Genomic DNA, 24180 nt, shown 5'->3' with positions numbered 1-24180 from the left:
CGGCTTTTAGCATCTTCGAAGCGTGCATTCAGTAATAATCTTGTTGACTGTCGAAGAGTTTTTAAACACGATCAGGTTAAACGCATCGTCCGCGATCGCTTTCAGCAGGTGCGCAACCTTATCGGCTTCTGTTATCTTGGTGTCAACCTTCCGGCAAAGGGTCAGCACATCCTGAATGTACGTCAAGTACAACTCGGTAGGCGTCTGTACACGCGAGGCAAGTTCTTGCTTGGCAGCACGCTGGCAGCCTGCAGGTTGGCCAAACAACTCGCGAAGTTTAGTCTTACATACGCTCCAGCTTGTGAGCTCCTCCTCGTTATCGAACCAGCCTTCGCCGTTCCCTTTAGATAAAATATGACATTCGCCAACATCATGGTCGGGTCCCACCTGTAATGTGCGCTTACGCATTCGTAGAGTCGAATCCATTTGTCGACGTCGTCGCCAGCAGTGCCGGAAAAGGTCCCAGGGTCACGGGGTGGAGCCAGGACAACGGTTGGCATGGTGGCCGCCGCTGACGCAGTTTCACCGCTGGTGGACATGCCTAGAGTGGTGACTTGGCGGCCGCTGTTACGGGGAGGCAAACACAACAGGAAAATGTATTTACAGTATATTTACAAGGCGATCAAGCGTCAACCATATGGCCGAGAGCGTGCGCCAGATCATCAGCGTCTTCTTCATCGATGCTCCTCTAGATGAATCATACCGTGACTATATTGTGACTTGCTTGTCTAGGAAACTCATAAGCACCCCCCCTACCCTCATTTTGTTTTGTTTTGTTTTCTTTCGCTTGTCTCTGACTTTCATTATGTTAATAAACTTCAGAAGAGCTTGCTGTTAAGCTAGTTTGTACGCACTGTTAAGAATGAAAACAGGGCAAAAAAAACGGGACAAGAAAGAAAGACCTACAGAACACTGATTAGCGCAGGGAAAAAGATATTAAGGACGGGGGTGCTGGGCCAAGGAAGCTAAAGAACCTCTACAACAAACAGTTTGGAGGGCAGGTAGGTGAATGACCTCGGCGTCCACACAGAAACGGAAATATAGGAATGTTAGGGGTCGGCGGGTGCGACGGTGAGTTATGCAAAAAAATTTCAAAGGGTGTGGGGTGATAGATATGAGGAGAGAAGTGGAGGGGGGGGGGGGCATAAAAGGTGCCAAAAATGAAGTTGGTGGATAATTATGGACATAGGGAGAGCGTGTCGTCACTTCACGATTGCTTAACACCAGACGGCCGTAACCAGTCGCCTAGCTGAGGCTCACCTACCTCGTCATAACATGTTCTGCTTGCTGTGAAGAGTCCGTCCTAACGTCTCGGCAATTTTCAGAATAGACTGGTGTCAGGAGACACGACACTTTCAAATCACTCGGAGGTACTGGCCCTTAATTTACTGCGAACTAGGATGCCCTAATTTTCACAAAGGCTTCTAAACTGGAAGCAGCCTTGCTTCAGACTGTCTGCCTCATCATTTCCTGAGTGTTATCAAATAACAAATGCGTCGCGTAATGACTGCAATACCATGACCACAAGTTGCTTCCAACCGTCTCGAAACAAGTTGGACATCAGGTCACCGAAAGTGAGAGAAAGTTGTTCTAGCACAAAGCTTCATTCCTGTATTTTTAAATCTAGAATAATACAGCACACTCGTAATTGAGTGATAGGCGACTTGCAACATAGTGCCCACCCTCTTCCGTACGTACCTGTGGCTGTACCACTCACTAGAAGATATAGCTGGAAAAGAACGGTTATCTCGACTGTTACCTGGGCTGCAACAAGTCTGGCCTGCACGCAAGAAGACATGCAATAGTGCGCTGTCTTCATTTTGTTTGGCCCCGTTTTTAGTGCTGTTCGTTTGTCCAAGTCATGTACGAGCTAGGTCATGGACATACATTATATAAATGCATCAATTCCAAAGCCAAAGGCAAACAGTGCACCTTCTCGTACAAGAGAGAGAGAAAATGATTTAATGAAAGGCAGGGAGGTTAACCAGGACTGAGCCCGGTTGGCTACCCTACACTGGGGGAAGGGAAAAGGGGAGAGAGATATTAAGACAAGAATAGAAAATCCGCTGTTGATATCGCCGACGTTGCAACAGATCTCGTACAAGAACAGCAGAAAAATTTGCATGTCGAGATACGCTGAAATGATAAATGTGGGCTTGTAAACTGCCCACTTTTGTCGTTGCACTAGTGGTCTGTTAACGAACGACAACCAGAAGCGCAAGCAGATTGGACAGTGTCTTACCTATTTGCACCAACAGTCACTGTTGAAGATTAGCAACTTGCATACCTAAGCAATCGGGTGATGCAGGCATCTGCTGCCACACCCAACACAGCAACATAAGACTACCCAGCATTTTAGCATTACCTCCTTTCCAACCTGCAGGTTTCTTTTTGTCTTTCGGGGCTGCTAATGTGTCGTTCACACTTGGTGCGCCACTTTCAATATGGACATGGTCGATTTCGTGGGCATCACCTTCGGCAGCCATTTTTGCAGGCCTTTCCATCTACGTGGCTATCGACTTAATACACTTCAGAGCATGTATGCCAAATCACGGATGATGAAGGCCACAAGCATAATATTGCCACGCGCTTGTGCCACTTGCTCCCAGAAGAAGACGAGGACAGTCTTGTTCACGAGCTAGCGCCTTGGTCTTTTGTCGGTGCTGCGCTGCCCTTTTGGCGACTCGCACTTACCTTAACGGCCTCTTTTAGAAGTCGCCTGTTCATTAACCGTGACATTTTTCTGGTGGAGGTGCTGGGTGGTATTCTCGACCCATGCAACCAGACCCCTCCTATCTACGCTAGATCGCTATAGGAGCTCACGCCAGTACATCGTGCCAACCGGAGAATCCAGGGATTGGCCCCTGAGTTTGAGCCTCTACCTGAGAGGACAAGGACAACGTCCGCAGGTATGGATGCTACATCCGCTACTACCTTGACTAACCCTTCGACGGCTACTCCGGTACCTCCTCATTACACGCTGCAAAAACCGCGTGTGCCAAGTCCTTTCCATGGCGACCTTCTAGAAGATGTGGAAGACTGGCTGGCGGACTTCGAGCGCGTAGCAGAGTTCAGTGGATGGGCCGACGAGGCGAAGCTCAAAAACATTTATTTCTATCTTTTGGATGGTGCTCGCACGTGGTTCCAGAACCGCGAAGGCGTCCTGACAACATGGCATGAGTTCTGCCGCAGGCTCTTGGACACCTACGCCAGCTCCGATCGCCGAGAACGAGCAGAATGGGCCCTCCAGTCTCGCATTCAGAAACACAATGAGAGTGTGGCTATGTACGTGGAAGACATGGTGCGTCTCTTCAGGCGAGCTGACCCTACCATGTCGGAAGACAAGAAGCTGCGTCACTTGATGCGCGGAGTGAAAGAGCAGCTTTTTGGTGGACTCGTTCGTAGTCCGCCCAAAACGGTTGCGGAGTTTCTCACTGACGCCGTCGCCATGGAGAAGGCCCTGCAGCAGCGCTCACACCAATACGATCGGAAAGTGAATGTCTCCTCTGCTACCAGTGGCCTAGGAGCGCTCACGACCGATGTCGAGTCGCTTCGCGAGATTATCCGAGCGGTAGTCCGTGACGAGCTGCGACAGCTGCATCAGACGCAGCAGCCTAGGCAAGCCCGTGACATTCCCATAGAGCCAATGAGGCCGGTTTTCGCAGGCGACGCTGGCGCCACCAGGATTATAACGGAGTTGCACTGACACCAGAAAAATGTTTGCTTACTAATACTAGTTTTGAATATTATTCACTTGTAATCTAAGTTTAAAAACGACAGGCGATGTCTGAATAACTTGTAGTTGCTTAGAAAGTTAAATGTGTATCGAAAGCGCAATGACGCTTGTCGCACAGCAGACGACTGATGCCGGCGGTGTCTGCTTCTGCTATTGCTGCTGCGCTGGCCTGCTTGCTTTGGCCAGGTATATCCCAGTTTTATATCACTCGCATAATATATATTTTTCTTCTTATTTGGCACTCAGAATTAGATCGGCCTATGCAGTAGCGCGAACTTTTGAAGGTTGGCACTGCTGCATAGGCCGAGCGAAATCGCAACGCCAATCACACCAACTTGCCGCAAAAAAACAGCTTTATTATAACAGCATCGATGTTTATAGTAAATAAAAGGTGCGTGAATAACGTTTCACAAGATATACTGGTGCGTAATATGCATAATTGTTTATGTGCAAGAAGATACTACGTAGTCCCGCCAAACATTTCTGGTGAATACAAGCTGTCCTCCGCCTGAATGAAGAAATGCATCTGACCTCATAGAGCCATCGCAGGCTGGTATGTTGATAAAGTTCCTCCACTTTTGTAGCTGAAGATGTCGCACCGCTTCGTCCACAATATTCAACAAACTGCAGCTCGATTTGAGCACAAACACGTAGCTTTCACACAGGCGAATTCTTTTGCAACTGTTCGTCTTCTGGTCCAGACCACCTACTTTCTTGCCATTACCATGGTTACCCATTCGAGAAGTTGTCACGATATAAAACTTTTTCATCGTTTAAACGAAATTTGCTTCAAACAGTTTGAAATCTTAAAAATAATTGTTTTTGTGTATGAATTGGTTGAAGCGTTACAAATAAAGTTTACAATATAAAGACTTAGCTCACGGTTCGATTACCGCCGCCGGCAGTATGCTGTCGTCGATGCGATGGTGGCGACACCCCATGGCTTGAACGCAAAACACGCCAAATGCCACATGCTCGGCATAGGGACGAAGCGTTCCGGCAATGCTGTCAGTCATGTACGATTTCCGCTGATGACTATGGCGATGCGGACTCTGCCGCTTCGTTTCGGTTGGACGCTAGCGCTGTTTTTGCTCTTCTGCATCGCACATTTGTAGCGCGCGCTGAGCTCCGAGAGTTTTCCGAATTAACCGATGTGTGGCCGTATACGTCCAAATTAAGGAGAGTTTGATTGCATTAAATAATGCATATACCTGCCGGGACCAGAAGACGAGTTCGAATTGTCCAATTTTCCGAATTAACGAGGGTCGAATTAATGAGGTTTTACTGCATACTGTTCCACAAACCTGCAAACTAACATAAAACACTCGAGCATAGTACTTGGGTCGACAGATTCAAGTTGCCTTCACATAGCAAGCGCACGCGCGGCCGGCAATGGAGTCTCTCCGCTGACGTCACACGCGAGAAGGCGCCACTTCAAGATCTCGGGGTTCAGTGAAGGAATAGATCCATGGCAACAACCTAGGGCTGTAACTTTTTTTTTTTGCCAGTGGGCACAACAAAATGAGTGAATATAATCTAACCCGCATGCTAAACCGTGGCGGACGCTGACGACGAGGCGAATTGGATGCTGCTGCTATAAATTGCACGTAACTGTATATCCATTTAAAGGAGTACTGACGCAAAAATGTTATATAGAAATTACTGGTAGCTTCGATTGCTGCGAGCTCATAGATCTATGTAAAGTATCAATTTCAAATGCAGCTTAGAACGCAATTTAATTTTGAAGTTCCAGCGAGTGACGGATCGGGAAAGTGCAGCACCTAATGATGTGGTCATCAGCGTGGTTCCTATTTGTCGACGCTGTTGCATCACGAGTTTCAGCAATTGATTTCGGCGACATACGACGTCATTGGCTTGTGTCATCGGAAGACGCTTCAGCACTCATTGCATCGAGTGTCGTGGGCTGACTGCACACGAAGCGTACGTACCGTCAGCCGCAAAAGTTCATGGGACGCAGGATCTGCCAAGAAGCTGAATTCTAGCGAAGCGTGGTCACACAGCCTCAAATTAAATGTTCCAGCGTGTAGTAGCCTTCACCACCTATACGGGGATTCATTAAATTAGAAGTGCCATGCCTTAACAGTGCAGTAATTCACATTTGCAAGGGAAACCGCATCCCATAAACTTTTGTGGTTGACTGTACGTGTGCATAGAAAGCAGCCGTGCAAACTTCTTGGCTCGTTCACACTAGGCAGACACGACACTGATTTTGGTCTGCTGACTGTTGGCGGTCTGCTGACTGTGTTCCACCTGGCTACGCCACTGGCCTGAAGTGCAGTTTTTCTTCTCTCTGTTTTTTTTTATTTTTTTTTTCGAAATTGTGCGACTAGTGAAAAATTGAGGCTTAGACATTGGAAACAAGAATGTAGAGTTATAGGGGTCTGCTGCTCTTGCGAAGCAGAGTCGCACCGTGAATGTCAATACGTATTGTTGAAAAAGAATGGACGCAAATTCTGTGTGTGGTACCATTTCTTCTTCAAACCGTGAAGATTCACTTTATCACGAAAGAAATTACATTTCACGCAGAACATCAACCTTGTCATTTTGTGTGAACATTCTAAATGCGCATATATAAATACAGCCTGCAATCCTTCCGTCAAGCTTCTATTTGTATTATTTGTTCTATTCAAATATAGACGTTATAATAATGCTTAAAATGAACAGTTAGCACGCATTTTCTACGAATTACTTGCTACAACTGCCTCCGTTTACCGCAGCAGCCGCTGAGAAAAAGTGTTGTTCAGTGCTCTTAGCACAAGTGCGCTGTATAAAGTATACACTTCAAGAATACCTGAACAGAAATCGCTCCGAAGGAAAATTTTGGGGTCAAGAGGAAGGTATTTCCCTATTAAAATACCTATAAAATGCAGAAATGCATTCATGTGACAGCGGCTGACCTATTTGAAGGGTATTTGTTGCATTTGAGAGAAAAAGTTAATCGAGGAAGCAGAATGTTTATTTAGGACCTTAAAATTTTTACAAAAATGACCGAAAATTGGCAAGTTAAAAAAAAATAGAAGCATGAAGTTCACAAATCCACATTTCTGCACCGAAAACAGTTACCGCGGTTCTGTAACTTACATAGAATATTTAAAGTGGATTAATTTTATATTACTTTTTAATTACGTGGAATTAATTTTGTTTATGAGGGTTTGCAGAAGTCGTAACACAAAGTAGCTGTATATTTCAAAGCGGTGTGTAACATCACTTTTGTGCACTTTAGATGTATTTCCCCTTTCCTTATTTTTTTCTACATTTCAGTTTCAAGCACAGCTAATTTTCCCGAAGCTTTCCTTGCTTCATTGTCTGTTGCCTTTACATATAATTATTTTCTGCAACGTCAGCTTCGTTTAAATTTACGTTCAAGGGCCGCGCTAGCTTCCATACAATGAAGTGAAAAATGTCTGTTCAGCCACTACCCTGACAATTTTTTTTACTACTGTGTTATAACAGCGCACCTTGAAATTTTTAAGCATTTTAGCAGCTAAAAATATTTTCTGCAGTAGGAATAAAAAATTTGTGGCACGCATTTTGCTTTAAATAGGTTCGAGACCCAGTAAGGATAAAAAAATGTGGAAAGACAGCGCGATATTCGCGAAAATTGTATTTCAATTTCTACTGTGAAAAAGAACGCTTTGACACGTTAGTGTAAGTGTGCACCGGGAGCATTTATTATTGCCATTTTTTACTCGAAATTTAAGACAGCTCAACAAAGTTCGTCAAAGCAGGTTTTGCCAACTGGGGGGGAACAGAATGGAGGAAAAGTGACAACTTCGGTGCATATTAATTGCTACTGCGCTTATTCACAGCAGCACACCAACGGTAGACAGGAAAGGCCCGTATGATCTATCCTTTAGCTGTCGCTACTTCATTACGCAGCGTGCTGTTAAATCATATGCGCGTTCGTTTACCATACTTTGGCATTTAATAAGCTTGTGCTTATTTGTTTTCGGCTTTGGTATCCAGATGCCGTACTAGTGGGCCAAACTGCGCACTTCCATGGTTGCTCACGCAATTGCTCTGTGCTTGCAGTCAGCGTTTGTGAACACAAGTGCTAAACTTAGACACAAAACTGTCTGTTGAACTTTCTGATGAACGCACTGCTGATCTCGGTCTTCCTCGTCCGCGACTAGGGCCTGGTGCGTCGTCACCCATAGCAATGGGAAATGAAGCTCTGAGCCCACGCGGCGACATATACAAGGCGCGCGAGCGTGCTGCCGCCGTTTCCAGAACGTTCTACGGCCACCGTTGCTGACATTTCCCTCCTCCTCCACAGCGCCTAGGTTGCCCTTTCTCTCCACGCTCCTACTGCGCTGCTGTTGCCCTTTCCCTCAACTGTCCGACTGCGCTCTGTCGCCCTTTCTCGGAACCCTCCTCCGGCGCTATTGTTTCTCTTTGCTGGCACCCTCTGTTTTTCTCCCTCACAACGCGACCTTGAAACATAGAGATCTAAGGCTTTCCCCTTAAAAAGATCAGTTCGAGCATTCAGCAGTGCACAGACTGGGAGCAAGAAAAAACAAGTGCAATTCCATGTCATGCAAAAACTTTATACATGCAGCAGGGAACGGAAGAAAGCGCACCGAACCTGGCAGTCCTGGCATTCAACTTCGTGATCACGACATTCCTCCGTTTTCACAGCACATGCATGTGCAACCTGACTTGCACAATTGCAGTTCGCATACTCGAAGCGAGAATCTGACGTGAACAAAATAAGCACAGTTATGATTAGTTGGGCGCAGGGAGCTTTTTATTGAGATAGCAATTATATTGACACTCCAAGCGAATTTCCGTTGCCGCCGTCTGCATCACCATAAGGTTCCACGTGCGATGACATCGCGACCGCGCATCGTATGCTGTAGGTGCGAGGGAAAGCTTTTGAGGGTGAGTCGAGAAGGATAGTCGCTTCTCGCACGCGCAAGAGAGGAAGGCGGGGAAGGTTCGCTGTCTTGTAACGCAAGCAAGGAGAGGGGGGTGGCAGTTAGTGTGCATTAGAGTCACTGTATAGGCACCCTTCAGCTCCCTAAAAGGGAGCTAAAGGGACTCTATAGTGCACATCTCCTACTCAAGCTGCGGCGGCTGAGCACAGCCGCCCGGGCCCTATCTTGGAGGCAGTCTGCCACGGGTTCGAAATCTCGGGCCACGTAGATTTGGTGGACTTTCTTGTGTGCATAGTTCGCATCGAAGCAAGAGGCAGCACTAAGGGGAATTCACTCGCCGCTGCTGCTGCTCGTCACGCCAGCGTTTTCGCAGCGCATGTCCGTGGTCATCGATTTATATGGGTTCGTGTTTGCCTGTGCGCGCATGACAGCGTGCTTGTTAATTTAGCAGTGTGAGATACCGGGCTAGTTGTTAACCATTATACAACTTTTTAGTGCGAAAATTTGAATGAGAGGCGACAAGCGCCTGCATGTGTCGTTCCCTCGTCCTCGCTCCTTCAAGTTATTGCGCTAAAAAAAAGTTAATTTAGTTAGTAAGCGAATCTTTGCAGTAGTTTATGCCCCTGATAAAGTTACTAACCTTACTGTGTGTAGCTAATAATTTTGCTATCACAATAAATGCTTCACCTTTCGGGCGAAACTGCGACTTATCACCTTCGACGAACGGCACTATTATACCCCATCTTCAAATTTTTCACATGCGACGTGTTTTCTTGCAAATGCAACGAATCTGGGGTATTGTATTGCAAGAACAGGTTGTGTTAGAGGCTTGACAGATTTTGAGTGCCACTTAGCTCAGGTTTGAAGCACATGTCGGCACAAATGGAGGCTGGCATTGTTTTGGTTTCAGTTTCACTGCAGTATGCCACTTGTAAATGCTGCTCGGACAGATATCCAAGGGTGCAAAAACTCGCAGGCGTGGCTGCATTGATTCGTGGCAGCACAGTAAGGTTCACTGTTCATTAATCTCTATACGATGAAGGCGATTGTTGTGTCTTGTGATGGTCAAGCCTTGCAACCAGTTCTAGCCATCCTACTTGCAACATACAGCTGACCTCGCAGCCATGGTACCAACACTCTAGCCACTGTAACCACGGTGCTCGCAACTGCGCCGCCAGCAAGATGGCTGGCGCGGCCAGTGTTGGAAGATGACTATGAATTTTGAATATCCCCTATTTTCTATTAGTATTACAATGATGCTCTGAAGTAAGTCTTTCTCAAAAATTTGTTACCTGCTCCTTGGGCTGTCCGACCATCCTGTTAATGTTTTACTTTAAGTGAAGTATGGAAAAGTTATGAAAAAGTGCCAGTACACAAAAGTTGCATGTAAATTGTGCTTTTTTTTCAACGCTTTGTTAGTTTCATGGGGCAGTGTGTTTTACAAGATTGGATTTTCTTTCACTGCTTGTATTCCTGCATGCGATTAGACTTTAGCTACATCACATAGTTATTTATGGCATAACTAATCATAAAACATACCATATGTTTGTGCTGTGTCTTGTACAGCTCGAAATAAGAAAACCTAGGCACCCATGTTTAGTCCCCGTCACTAGCCCTGTCAGGTGCTTTCGCTAAGTGATTTCTTTGTACCACTTGTCCATTTGTTTGACATTCATAAATTCAAAATGGAATGAAAGACTCCAAAGTAATGTATTTCACTCTCTTTTATTGCATATGTTATTTCCATTGTTCGTATGTTATGACCCACTAGGCCCCAACATTGACACTTGTCTCCATTTGCTGACTTTTTTTGTTTTGCAGATCCATTAGCATCGTACCTTTTGATAACCACTAGTGTTGGTATTCAGCAGTCATTTGTGGAATCGAAGGGTGAGAGCCACTTCTTGTACAATAGCAACACTCTTGCTGTGGCCGTGGATTTTCTGTTAAGTGGCCCCAAGACGACTGTATTTTGGAGCGACATAAACACGGATCAAATCAACGCAGGGGAAGTTGTGGAAGGAAGTGAGTGCCTTCAATGTCCTTACCATTCTCCATTTAAAGGGACTCTAAAGAGCAAGACCAAGTCAGTTTAAAAGCATTTGTATAACACCATATCTATGTTCATTTGGCTGAAAACCTTGGGAAAATGAAGGCGAAACTTTTTTGAATTTCACGCCAAAACTTCGGCGCTATTATGTCAGTGTGACATCATGGATTTTGCTGTATTGTATATGGCATTTTTCAGTCCAGGGAAAGTTTTCAAAACTACCAAAGTTCTCTTTGTTTCCTGTAGAATGTAATGTGTAGTTCTTTTTGATAGTTCTCTAGACCCCAGCAGACGCTGTATCAAAGTCCATGACGTCATAGTCAGCTGGTGCAGGACCTTCTGGGCAGCATAGTCACCATTCTTCCAATTTTACTTCTTTTCTAGCTTGCGCAGCCTTCTGTCATGGAGTGATTGGCCGTTAGGCTGTTGCAAAAGTGTGTTCACTAATGCAGCTGAACTTAATATTCTTCTTTAGTGTCCCTTTTTTGCTTTCTGTGGTGGAACCTTCAACTATTGCAGTCAATTCACAGCACTCCGGAAGTGTTAAAAAGCTGTCAACAACATTCCATGTGTGCTGCACGAGTTAGCAGGCTAAATAGCGATAGGCAGGCTATATTATTTTATTTAAATTATCAACATTGAAGTCCGCTCATACGTACTCGCAGTAAACCTTGGTTGTCTTGCACAGCTTTTGCAGTCGAAAGGCTTTAAAGGGGCCCTGAACAACCCTCGGGCTTGGTGAAATAAAATAGTCTGTGGGTAGCATACAATGCTGTGAACATCTCAGCCAAGTTTTGCTGTTGTAAGCGGTGCGTGGAGCTCGCAAGCCGAGTGCGAAGTCACCTTTCTCTCAAATGCTCTATTTTCAACAGAAGCCATATTCCTCGCCCTCTTCTGGACGCTTTATTTCGAAATAAAGTGGATTCCCATACGCGGCTGCTATTGGTAGCTGCGGTCGGTACGTAGCGTAGATACCGCGGCCGCCGCGTGGTGCCGTCTCAAATCGACTGACTAAGCGCACTGCGGCTTGCTGAGGACAACTGCGTTTGGCTTATGTTTGACTTACCTTTAGCGTGCCATAGGCACCAAAATCGGAAGACGTGGCGTCTACGTTAACATGCAAAATGAAATTTAAACTGCACGCCACGGTAACATGTAGAAGGCTAAGCGTTGTGGTCACGCCCCACTCCTCCGTTGCCTTCACAGTGCAAGACATTGAAGAAGGAACGGGAGCATAGTGGAGGTTGTTTTTAATTGCCGATAACTCCACATCTGCTGAACGCATTGAAGTACTTTTTGCGGCAAAGTATTTCTGAAATAGCCTAGTTTCACTTCAAATGCCCTTCAACTGATAAAAAGTGTTTCAGGGCCCCTTTAAGATGACGTCGAAGGTACCATTGGTTTCATTTGTGGGATGTTTATATATATATACGGACCTCGATCTCGTGTTTCACTTCACAGCATGGCCTGGAAATATTTTTGTGCTTAGCCTTGATGATGCTATGAGTAAGTTTTAAAGCTATATATGCAACAAAATTCAGCTGTGTAGCTTTGATCAATCTTGCTGATCGCACATGTCAGTATCTTAAGAATTTTTTTAATCTGAAAAATCATTTGCCTCAATCTAGGCGCTTTGCGGCAGGTAGGTAGGTGTCTGGCTCGCTTAGTTTCAGGTCTCTCCAATGAAAAGAAAGCGTGACCGATGGTGGGATCGAACCTGTCTTCCAGCACACGAGCCTGATGGCCTAACCGTTAAACTACGATTGCATGCATACCTTTCGCGTGTCAATGCCAACTGTCTCTCTGAGACGTTTGGCGCGTGTGTTGCGTGCCAGTTCCTTGAAACGCTGTTATACTGACTACACGGCCTTCTAGATCGGCCCACATTCCCCATTCGTTTCCTCGTAGCAGCTTACGCTACTTGGAAGCTGTGTGCCATTGTACCACCTTCGTGATCGGCCCAGCTCGAACAGGTTTAACATTCCTTTTCAGAGTACAAATGCCATCGTCATTTTAACGTAGACCATACGACATTGGCATAGCTACGTACGGACCACTTCACTATCTGTATTTCTATCGTGTACGCTTGTCCAGTACCAACGTAGAACCCGGCAACCGGCATGTCCTAAAGTCGCCTCAAACAGCCGGAGTAGAAATGATACCATTTCAACTACACGGTTGTCGTCACCGTCGTGGTGGTCTTACTGCTGTAGTTACACACGCTCGCATCACAGACAAAACTGCTTGCCTTAAACCAACATGTTGACCCACTTGGTAACGCTTTGCGGAACCCCAAACGATGCTGGATAGCGTACCTGCAAAAGCCTTCGCATAACATTGATTCCCTCTGTGCGTGGGATCTGGATAATTTTTTTTGTTGATAGGAAATTGTATTGTAGTCATGCTAGTGTGTATAATATGGAATCCATGAGTGCGTCTACGTGTGTGTATGTGTGAATGGCTAAGAGTTCACTTTGAAAGAAAAATATCACTTTATTGTAACATACTTGCGAATTGCCTTAATATTTTGTTCAATGAAAAAGGTTGTTGGAACAAAATTTTATCACTTTGATTTATGAGCCAAAATGTCTTTAATGTCCCGAGGGGACATTAAAGAATAATTTTGCAAGAACGCAAGAATAATTTCTGCTGAGCTTTATTCCTTTTCTTCCACTCGCATGTCCTCGATGTGCTTTATGAATGATCTCCTGGAAATAGTATCAAAACCTTTGCAAGCGCAGATGTACAGGCATGAGAATTATGTGCCTGAAGGGTTATTATCTTGTAATGCTCGACATTCTCATGAGCTTTCAGCATAGCAAATGAAGCAGCTTGTCTTTTGTGTGTGCTGACAATAATAAATAAAAAAAGTATGATAAGTTTTTATAACCTGAGAATTTGAACTTGTTGATTGAACATCTGTTCAATTTAGAACTGCGCAACATGGGGCAGGCACAGAAGAGGATGCACACAGCGCTGTCTTCCAGTGCTTTTCTATTCCAAAAAAGCAAACATGTGAACCGACGAAAATAAAAACAGCACACACACAAAAAAAATGAGACTGATGTAATCATGCGATGTCACTACGCCATTCATGTCCATAAACCGTAACCCTTTTTTTGAACAGTTCCAATGATGTCATGCTTACGCACGGTACTCCAAGCGACTAGTCGCACTTGCTATTAGGATTCCTCTTTTCAACTGATTGCAATTCCACTGAAGAGTGCGCCTTAAATCCGGGCCATGACCGCACTACTGGCAATAACTTGCCAATCTGGTGACTTTTTCAATCGAAGTTGACTCGCACGGTCGGTGTGGCTGTCGTACGTGAAAAACTGTCCTCCTCACCTGCAGCTGGCGCGCCAGAAGCCTTTCGCACCCGCAAATGGCGCACCGGATCATGCCATTCTCCCAGCCAATCACAAGCACTCCCTCCCTTCGGAGAAGGGAAAGGAGGGTTAGCTCGCACCGCGCGCACCGTTTCTCACCAGTTCAAGGCCAGCTGCGCTAAGGATAGGCTGCTCTTGGGCTGCTCCGCCGAAGAGGAGGCAGCCTTCAAAGAACGACAACGGGAGCGGGCCCATGAACGCCGCGTTTGGTTCGTTATGCCAAGAGCAGGCTGCGTTGAACAGGGATGGAAGTGCTGTGCCATTTTGCGCCAAGCCATCGAGCTGTGCAACCTGCGCCAAAACGCTCATTTCAAATGAATTGCCAAATTAAGCAGGATGTATGGGTTTACTGACAACCACACAGCCATAGACGTGTTGGCTAGCGCTTAGCCCTGCTATCCAAGCCTAAGCAATCTGTTTCAGCGTCGGTGTCATTGGAGTGTGAGTGTGTTTGGTGGCATAATTGTAACTAGGCCACAAGAAATTCAAAACCGTTGTATGCTATACATTATGAGTGTTTTATGAAAGTGTTACGCGTTTGCGCTTACGTGCACCAGCTAAGGATGATTTGAACTAGCGCTCATTTCATGGTGCAGTCGGGAAGGGAAGCTGCGTTGAATGAATAAAGGTCATACAGTTTGCTCAGTGCATGTTTAGCTCATCAGTTTCGTTATGCATTTTAGCACTCGATTTCATGCCTATTGGTACATCTGTGTTGATTAATGGGCGAACGCCGTGCGTGTGACGTTCTAAATCAATTTCGCACAGGGACCACGTCCGGTTACCGGGGTGATAGTGTTAGAACTTGTTCGTCGGAAATATCCGATGGCAGCCGCAAATGACACTCAATATTGCGCTCAGTCTCCATTATTTTCTGCCCGGCACCACCACACAAAATTAGGCTTTTGCCACCGCAGAACGCAAGCCAAGGATGTAAAGTTTCATATTTAGTCAACCTTTGCAGCCAAATTGTGGTCGTAATTAGACGTTCGACGAAAGCGGAAACCTCAGAAGTTGTGGTCGTGGCAACGATGTTAACGACTCGACTTGTGCAGATCGAGTCAAAACATTTTTGATTGACCATCGTTCGCCACACGGAATATCGGTTGCCATTTTACACTGGCTTAATGGTGCCTGTGGAGGAACCGTGAATAAGCCCGATAATCAAGCTTATTCTAAATATTGGTCGACGGCACTGGAAAGGAAGCGAGCATTTTCATCTCTTTATTGTTTTAAAAAATGTCTTAAAACTTTTTATTGGCAACCGATGTGAAATACTGGCAAATGTGAAGTGAGCAGTACGTTACTTCTTGTTTATTCTATGGTATACTACTGCAATCTTAACTGAAGTTCGCCAAGAATTAAAAATTGCCTGAGGGCACTAAGCGAACGGCGTTCACTGTACCTTGATTGGTGTTGTTGACGGTGGCCATTGAGACTATTTCTCGTTCATTGTGCATGAATACAATTAATTAGCTGAATTTGTAAATTTAGCTAATCGATGGGATATCAGTGAAAACGTTGTGGATGACGTTGACAAATCACCAATAACAGCATTTAGAACAGCCTAGGATTTGTCAAGACATTTTTAACGAGAAACAAATCCTGTGAAATAAATTTAAAAAACGATAGGTGACCCTAATCTTTGACTTGGGTGTCTCTCAGTGGCACTCACACCTCGGCGTTGGTGTTCTTAGGTTAGCTTTGTGTGTGTATGTTTTGAAAGAACGACACACACGGAGAACCATCATCTGTAGGTCTTCGTGTAGGTAGGCTGTGCTTGGCCCGGGGGCTTCCTCGTTGACCACCTCCATGGCGAACTCAACGCAGGAACCGAACTCGGAGGAGCAAGCGAGCGAACGTCTTTCCCCTGGCACGCCGCCGCCTCGTGAGGCGTAGCCCCCTAGCGAGCGCGCACAAAGTGCACCTTATGCACCCTCTCTGATGTCAGAGCATGTAACTTGCGTGCAACTGTTGCGAGCGAGCAGGTGCGCGCTGGGAGAGGAGAAACGATAGAGGAGGGAGTGACGTCACACCTGCTCTGCTAGGTAGATGTTTAGTCTATGCCTGGCAACTGTTTTCTATCAATTAGCTGGTTAAATATCATGCCACCTTCATGTGTGTGACGTCATTAGTGACGTCATTACTCCCACTTTCTACTTCCGGGTTTCCAGGAATTTCGCCAATGTCGTGCTGACGTGGCGGGTCTCTAAAGTCTACAATTCTGTGCTTTGGTGTGCGGTAATCAGTGATTTCTAATTCATTCTAATCATTACAGACACTTCAGTAAATCAACTTGTAACTGAACTTATGCTTTGATATCATCTATAATGAAACTAATGAATTGTACTATTGTTTTTCAATTTTTTTTCTGATTTATTTTGAATTTTGTCCCCGGCCATCTCAGGAGGTGAACTGGAAGGGCTGCACAAGAAACAAGAGGGTCACTAAATAAAATGAAAAAAAAAAAAAAAAAACGCAGTGACCGTGACAGCGCTTCTGCGCACCAAAGATTGCACCAATCTTTACGCAAACCTCGTCAAATACTGGGAACGGGCAGCCGGCCGCGCTTTTTTCTCGTGGCGTCAGCAGTTTATGGCGTGCATCTTCGGTTCCTATCAAACGCGAAGTAGCGCGATCTTATAACAGTTCGCTTTCCGAACCGTTACAAGACCGTGCCCCAGGTTAGCACGTTCGTAATATACACAATGCACTGATGACGACATTTACATATGAGACCCCTTATATTACTGGTGCGGAAACATGTTGTCACGTGGAGTTAAAAAAAAAAAAAAGTTTGCTCGCTTTCTATTGTTTCTTTTTTCTTTTTTTCGGAAAAAAAGGATCACACAAGACCTAGGTCGCCATATATATGCTCTTATTGGTCATTTCTCCACAACCTTTTGCATTGGCACCTTATCAAATAAGTAGGGTAATAAATGTTAGTTCATTAAAATTAAATATTAGTTGCTTGTTCACAATGAAAAAGAAACTCGACTAGCAATAACACAAGTCTATCAACATAGAGTGGACATTGTTCAGGGAAAGCCCTCAGTTATTCTTTTCTAGGCCATATTTAGTTGGCACTTCCCGTATGTAATTTAAAGGTGGTTTCTGAGACACCTATATAGATTTTCGTTGTAGCTTCATGCTATACAGTCAGGTGGATGACAATTTTTTCCCGTCATAAATATTGCTCGCCTAGCGGGCTTCTGCAGAACTGATCTGCCATAACCTAATAGTGTTCTGCAAAGTCAAATTAGTGACACCTTCATATGCCTGTATTTCACTCATTCTGAGCTTTACCATGCTGCTCCCAAATGCATATTCACTGCTGTAAAAAGGACAACTCATGCTCCAAACCTGCTTCAATGTGCCAAATTTGTTGCTCCCAGAGCTGCTCCAAAACTTCCTTGGCCGCTTCCATCCCTGGTTGAAGGAACGGCAGTGGGAGCGGGCCTGTGAACGTGCCCGTGCTCACCGGGCGAATCCATCGTTTCTCATCCACCAACAACCATGTCTCTTTCATGTGTCTGAAACGCTCAGAAAACTCGCGAACGCCTCCTCTAGGGTTGAACAAGCTTCGCATGCACCCCTGTTCCCGGTAGGGGAGGGGTTCCAAGTTTTTTTTTTCGAAGGTTGCCTTTATGCTCATTCACCTTCTCGTTAACACAGTTCCCAGTTGGTCCACTTTAATGCGTGTTGCAAGATAGTGCATATACTAGTTATTTTGCTAAGCTATTTGTGAAAGCTAGTATACTAGTAACTAGTATACTAGCTTTCACAAATAGCTTAGCAAAATATAAGCTTCGCACGCATTGCAACCCTAAAGTGGCATGCGTAGCAGGAGTACTATACGACACCCCTTGATGCAGGCATTACATTCGACAAACTCGGAGCATAGCGGCCCCCCACCTCCAAAACGTCGTTTTATGCATTGAAGCACAAAAGTAACTGAAACACCAGTCCATTACCCACAAAGTTCGGGAATAATTATATCGAAACTTTTGTCATCCTGAGAATTCGTTCCAAGTGGATCCGCCTTGCGAACTCCACGGCTAGAACAAAGTACGGATCTCACCTGATGCATGCAGACACATGGCAAGAGCTTAGTAACTATCTGCAACACTTGCATCTAAGCAGAAAAGTAAACTTTCGCAAAGCACTGCACTTAAAATTCTGCCTATTGTGACGGAATTTCAAGTCCTCATCTCGTGCAGTTGCTTTAGGAGTCTGGGAAACATTTCGACTAGCGACAGTATGACACCCTGGAACACATAAATGAGTAAACTTTTACAAAGGCTGTAATGAGCCTACACAGAATAATCATATGTCGCTCGTCACTCGTAACAATGCTTCATACTTCGAATAAATATAAGCACCATGCCACGTATAGTTTATCCGAGGATACCAGCGGTAAACAACTAAATGCCATGTATAAAGCATAAAAATTTGGAGAAGGCGAGTATTCAGTAACTGTTTTTCGAGCACATAAGCAACCTACACAGTTCAAAATTTTGGTACACGTCACCATAAAGAGGCTTTCATTTCTTCAAAATATGAAATTTGCTGTTCTTGCTCCTGCTGAAAAACGAGTAATAGTGTAGCTCTTACTTAGAAACGGCCTGAAAACGAAATCGACAAAATCAGAAGTGATGCATGCCTTTAGAAAATCTTCAGTTCAGTGTTCTATTGGAATTGAAATGGCTCTGCACGTTCGACCAAGGTCATTTTCATGAAAATATCTGCGATGAGATTGATAATTTGACAGTTAGACCTGTAAATGGTTTGATTAGATTTTTTATGGTGATAAGATACTGAGACTGCAACACTATGTAGACTATCTCTGGACGGAGATTCAATAGTTCGTGCATTTGATAATCCAACGATTTCATGCCGTAAAAGGCACACCAATCGTTGGGCATGGCTGATTATAATACTCTATCCGGACCTCTCCATTCCCTAGCCTGCAGGTTAAATATGGTAAGCCGATTGCGTTTTCAGATATACTTAGGCAATCCCAGAAAACTGGGCATGGTGCAAGTAGCGCAAGCGGCAGTTGGATAGGACGGGAACTGTCCAGTGCCAGGCCTTCTCCGCTATGTGAGAGGGTGTATGGCAAATCCCGCACGTCGCCCGCTACAGCGCGTCACGAGGAGGCACAAAAAAACCACCCTCGTTGCTCAAGCAGGGGATACGTAATAAAGAAAAGCATCACTTACGTGGCCACTCTAGTAAGAAAATTTAACTTGAGCTGTAGTTTTGTTGGACTTCCTAGTGTGCTGTCGAAAGTGCCCGCTTTCAAAAGTGTGTGTGTGGGGGGGGGGGGGCAAGGCACCCCCCCCCCCTCAGGTAGATACGTGTATGGCACTGCCAAATGAAGACCAAGGGTAGCCCTAACCACTGATTTTAAACGTGCTGCTTGACACCGTTGGCAGCAGAACGAGGCAGTTTATGCCTGCTGCCCATTTGGGATATGAAAGAAAGAGTGCACCTCGGAAGCTAAATAATGAGTCACAGTAATGGAAATGTTGCTCCAAACTGCTCCAAAGGAGAAATGCTGCTGCATGCTGCTCCAGACTGTCATTTTATTAAGATATCAATTATATGGACACTTCAGGCGCATTTCTGCCGTCGCCGCCGTGAGGTTCCGTATAAAGTCCACTGGCAATAAAATTGCCACGCGCCGTACGCAGTATGTGCGAGTGAAAGTATGCGACGGTAAGCTGGCAATCGCGGCTCGTGCACGCAAGGGTGATAAGCGGGAAGGAAGTATGCAGTCTTCCAGTCATGCACAACGCTGTGCTGTGACTATTCTGCGCTGTGGCCGTCCGCCCGCGCTGCTGTATCTTGAAAACCATCTGCGGCGAGGGCAGAGTCCACCCTGCCTGTGTTTTCGTGGCTAAGATCGCGTTGATGAAAGTGCTGGCACAATGCTCAATTCCATTCCAAGGGCTAAAGTTCGTGCAGCCAATAGCACAACACCACTTGCCACCCATCTCTTGCCCGTCCACACAGAACGTAACTTTTCGGGAGAGCAACTTTTCACGCCAAACACTAAGCCCACTCCTAGGCCCTGTCGTCTGCCATTATTTCCCAGCACGATCTTTGTGTACCACCTTTTACATCATAACACAATGTGGCCAGTAGCTGAGAAGGTCGTTTGTAAAAAAATCTACGTATATCTCAAGCCTGATTTTTTCGAGATATGACAGAAGTATGCAGAAGAACGCGCTCACTGATATGAAATTCATTCCTAATGAAACCCCAATGAAATTTACTGAGTCGGCAAATTTCATTGAGATCTGTTGACTTTGAAAAATCGCCGCAGTTGCCATTTAAAGGCCAACCGCAATAAAATTCCACTTTGGCTAAATTGGTAATAAGTGAGTAATATGTACCATAGAAGAAAGCAAAGCTGCAGGGCTAGTAATTGTCTATTTTTCTTATTAGCATACTTAGCACCTAAGCAGATGACGCGTGCACCTGGTGGTTAGCAGATATGACGTAAGTACCGGCACGTCGCCTTCGATATTCGGCACATCTCGGAGGTCATGCCAAGGAGCCACGCGTTCGGGGTCATGCATCACATCCAAAAAGCGGTAATGGGCGTGTTTTTCTTTTTTTTTTTTAATGTTTTTGCAAGTTTCGGCATCAAAAACGTCCACTCTTGTGAACCTTTCGAGACGCATATGTGCTCGTATCTCAAAAGCAAAATTTTTCATGGAAGCACCTCTAAATCTATGCTGCCTGAACACTACTCAATAGTTGCCGAGAATATTGCTCGCTTCTAGAAATCTTTGGAGGGCCGGTAATCCTCGTAGGGCCCGTAACGCTTCCTGAGGCTGAAGGGCCTGCGGTCCAATTTCATTAAATCAGGGCTAAACGTTGTCTCTTGTGTGTCAGGTCGCGGACATTCTAGCAGAAGATGCTGTATATCCTCACCCGCGTGGCCACAAGTGCATTCCGGATTGTCAGCTCTTGAAATGTTTTGTAGAAAGTGTTCTGTATATGCGGTACCGAGCCGCTGACGGGGAATGAGCGTTTCAAAGGCTCTGGTTGTATCCAATGTTTACGGCATTTTATATTAAAGCGAAGGGTCCATGTGAAATAAATCTAAGATTCCGAGTTCTGATCAAACCATGTCAATCTGCAACCATGGCCTGAGATCTGTCTTAGTATGTGTCGCAATTCGCAATGTGTCAGAGGGAGACCAGATGTGACGTTAACATGCACTTGTCCAGCTGCCTTGTCTGCTGCAACATTCCAGGGATATATCAGTGGCTGCAGGTATCCACTGAAACATTATTGTCCGATTCTCTTCTTTTTTTTTTTTTTTAGTTCCTTTAGTGTCTCGTAAACTAAAGGTTGTGGTTATTGCATATATATATGCAATTAAATTCTGTGGTTTTACATATGTAAAACCACAGAATTTTATTTATTTACTTATTTATTTTTGCATCTTGGAACGAATAAATCGCATCCGCAGCTACCAGTTCCTTTCATGTGTAGTATCACCGCGATATAGATCATAGCGATAATGAAGATGGGGGCTTTGCATTTCTTCGAAAAGGCTTATTATCTTGTAGCCCACGACGCAGCTCGTTCGTCGCCCGAACGCATGCCGCCCGAGAACTGGCGCAGGTATTGCATGAGGCTTCAAAGAATGGTGGGCAGCTGCTTTTAAGTTGCGCGTGCGGTTTCATGTTTTCCTGGTTATTGTAGCTTGACTGGGTCTGTTTGGAGCTTCTGTCGAACGGTGTATACCTCTGCTGTGGTGTTGTATATCTGTGTTCTCAGGTTCAACGCTTGTTTTGTCTACTTCCTCTCTCGTGTTTTCACACTGTCTTGTTGTGTCGTTTGCTGAAGGTGAGGTATTGTAGCATAAAAAAAAAGAACTATAGTCACCTACATCTCAGTTGTGATATCATCACACTGGTACTAGGATTTCAGCCCGGAAGTAGGACGCAGGACAAGATTACAACCTACGAGGACAAGCGCTGTAATCTTGTCCTTTGTCCTCCTTTCGTACTGTAACGTAACTATAGAAAATTAGGAACTAGTCCCATGCATCATGCTTCGAAGTTACATTGTCACACATCTTGGAAATTTTCCCTTTTACTCTACGCACTGCAGGGGATCACCCGGCCATACTATAAACATTTCGATATTTCAAGTATATCGTGTTCGGCTACGTCAGCTATAACCGATAGGTATTTTTCCAGGCATCAAATAAGATGTCTGAAAAAAAAAGCTTTCTTTCTTGGATATGGAAGTTGACGCCATACAATTTGGCCGCTATAATGGTCGCTCTTTTTTCTGTATGTGTTTGTGTACGGACTATATGCGGCTGTCAAACAAAAATTACGATCCCTCGCACTGTGGCAATCAATGTTATTCGTTGACTATGCAGCATCGTTTAAGGTTCTGCAAAAGCGTCACCAGATGGACCAACATGTTTATGTAAGGCGAGCAATTGTGTGACGCGAGCGTGTGTATGATGACAGCAGCAAGGAGATGCCGACAATAGAAGAAACACTTGTTCCGTTATGACCTGGGGACGATGCTGATGGCGGTACAGTGTCACATAGCGTCTCAAGCCCGCTAGACATCACGAGAAAAGCATATAGGGAAAAATGGCGTGCTCTCGCTTTTATAAGCAATTTTTTGCTATGCGACATGATGCATCTGAAGGGTAGGGATAAGTTTGTCAATAAACATTATATACGCACGCAAAGCAGCTATACGGTCACGTCCTCTATGATTCTCTCTCTCTCTCTCTGCTCGGTGAGACTTTTAGTGTAGTGGGACTCTATCTGGCATAGAAATGAAAGCAATTTTGTGGCAAAAGCGGTGTCTTTTGTTAGGCCTGGATGCGATCTTAGAACGGTTCGGAAAGCAAATTGATCGCTCTCCGTTTCTTCGTGTGAGTGGTCAGAATTGCGCTTTCATCATTAAAACGCGATTATGACTGATCACGCGACGGCAAGCGAACGGTTCGCTTTCCAAACCCTTGTAACTTATAAATGATCGCACTCCTGGGAATGACAGAGCAAGCGTCCGATGTCGATAATGACGACAAACTGTCGCCCATACTTTACCCTCAAATAGATGAGATGATGTCAAAGTTGGTATTAACATATTGGTTTTGCTGACGGGCGGCTTTGGCACCTGCATTTATGCAATAGCCATGCAAGCCCGCATCGCTAAATCCAAAAGATGCGAAATTAGAAAAAAAAAAAAAGCCTGTGCATGGCGTGAAACATTGAGGGAGCCTATGTGACAGCGCACGCCACTCCCTGCGCGAGAATTTAAACAAAAGCATCAAGATATTTCCAAGTAAAGTTTTTACAGAAAGTGGCGTTTCATATGAAATTGTTTTTATATATTTTTTACCTCTTCTAGCTTGATTTCCTGACATACTGGATCTGAACCGCTATTTGGTAGCGATGCCTTTTTCTATGCTAATGGTTTTTGGCACTTTTCGCTTTCACGAGTGGCCTAGGGTGCCACGATGTCCTCCTCAGCGGGGGAGGAGGTACACATTGATGCGCCGTATTGCTTGAGCACTCACGAACAAATAGCAAGCGCCTCTTCCTTTTCTTAACCACAATATCTATATGTCACGAACGCGAAAAGTGCCGAAAGGCATTGGCATCGGGAAGTGGCATCTCTACATTGTAGTGGCCCTTAGCTCGTAAATCCAAACGGGACCTTTATGCGCCAGAAATAGTCATTTGGACATCATCAGCAAAAATGCGTCGGCATGTTGCCATATCTGACTCGAAAAAGAGCACTTTACGCGTGCTGCTTGGAACGAAAGTGATCACGTACTCCAAGGAACTCGTGCGGCTGCATTAAATTGTTCAGGCGTAAATGAATAATGCCATCTCTGCAATGCTGACTAGTTTACAGACCACCATACAATGCGAGACGGTTCAGCTGCCAAGTCTGAGTTTTTTTCAGTGTGAAAGCATGCGGGGGGGGGGGGGCATCATTGTTTTGTTCCAGATGCTCATTTCAGCTTTCTTTAAGTACCGACACACAATTTTGAAGTCAAAATAAATTTTAAGGGCGATTTCTCTGAACACGCACATATCTTCAAAA

At 45.0% G+C, this 24180-nt stretch overlaps 1 protein-coding gene across 1 annotated transcript in view; it reads left to right on the top strand.

Moving 5' to 3' along the window:
* LOC119438598 (low-density lipoprotein receptor-related protein 6) overlaps positions 1–24180 on the top strand; it is a 79737-nt gene that overhangs the window by 15225 nt on the left and 40332 nt on the right. The window contains exon 3 of the mRNA XM_049661083.1: positions 10456–10659. Within this exon, the coding sequence (XP_049517040.1) occupies positions 10456–10659 (204 nt within the window). The remainder of the gene's footprint in view (positions 1–10455; positions 10660–24180) is intronic.

This window comes from Dermacentor silvarum, chromosome 1 (genome assembly GCF_013339745.2).
Source record: "Dermacentor silvarum isolate Dsil-2018 chromosome 1, BIME_Dsil_1.4, whole genome shotgun sequence".
Classification (NCBI taxonomy): domain Eukaryota; kingdom Metazoa; phylum Arthropoda; class Arachnida; order Ixodida; family Ixodidae; genus Dermacentor; species Dermacentor silvarum.
Note: the sequence above shows the minus strand (reverse complement) of the source record. Positions and strands in the feature narration are given on the sequence as shown.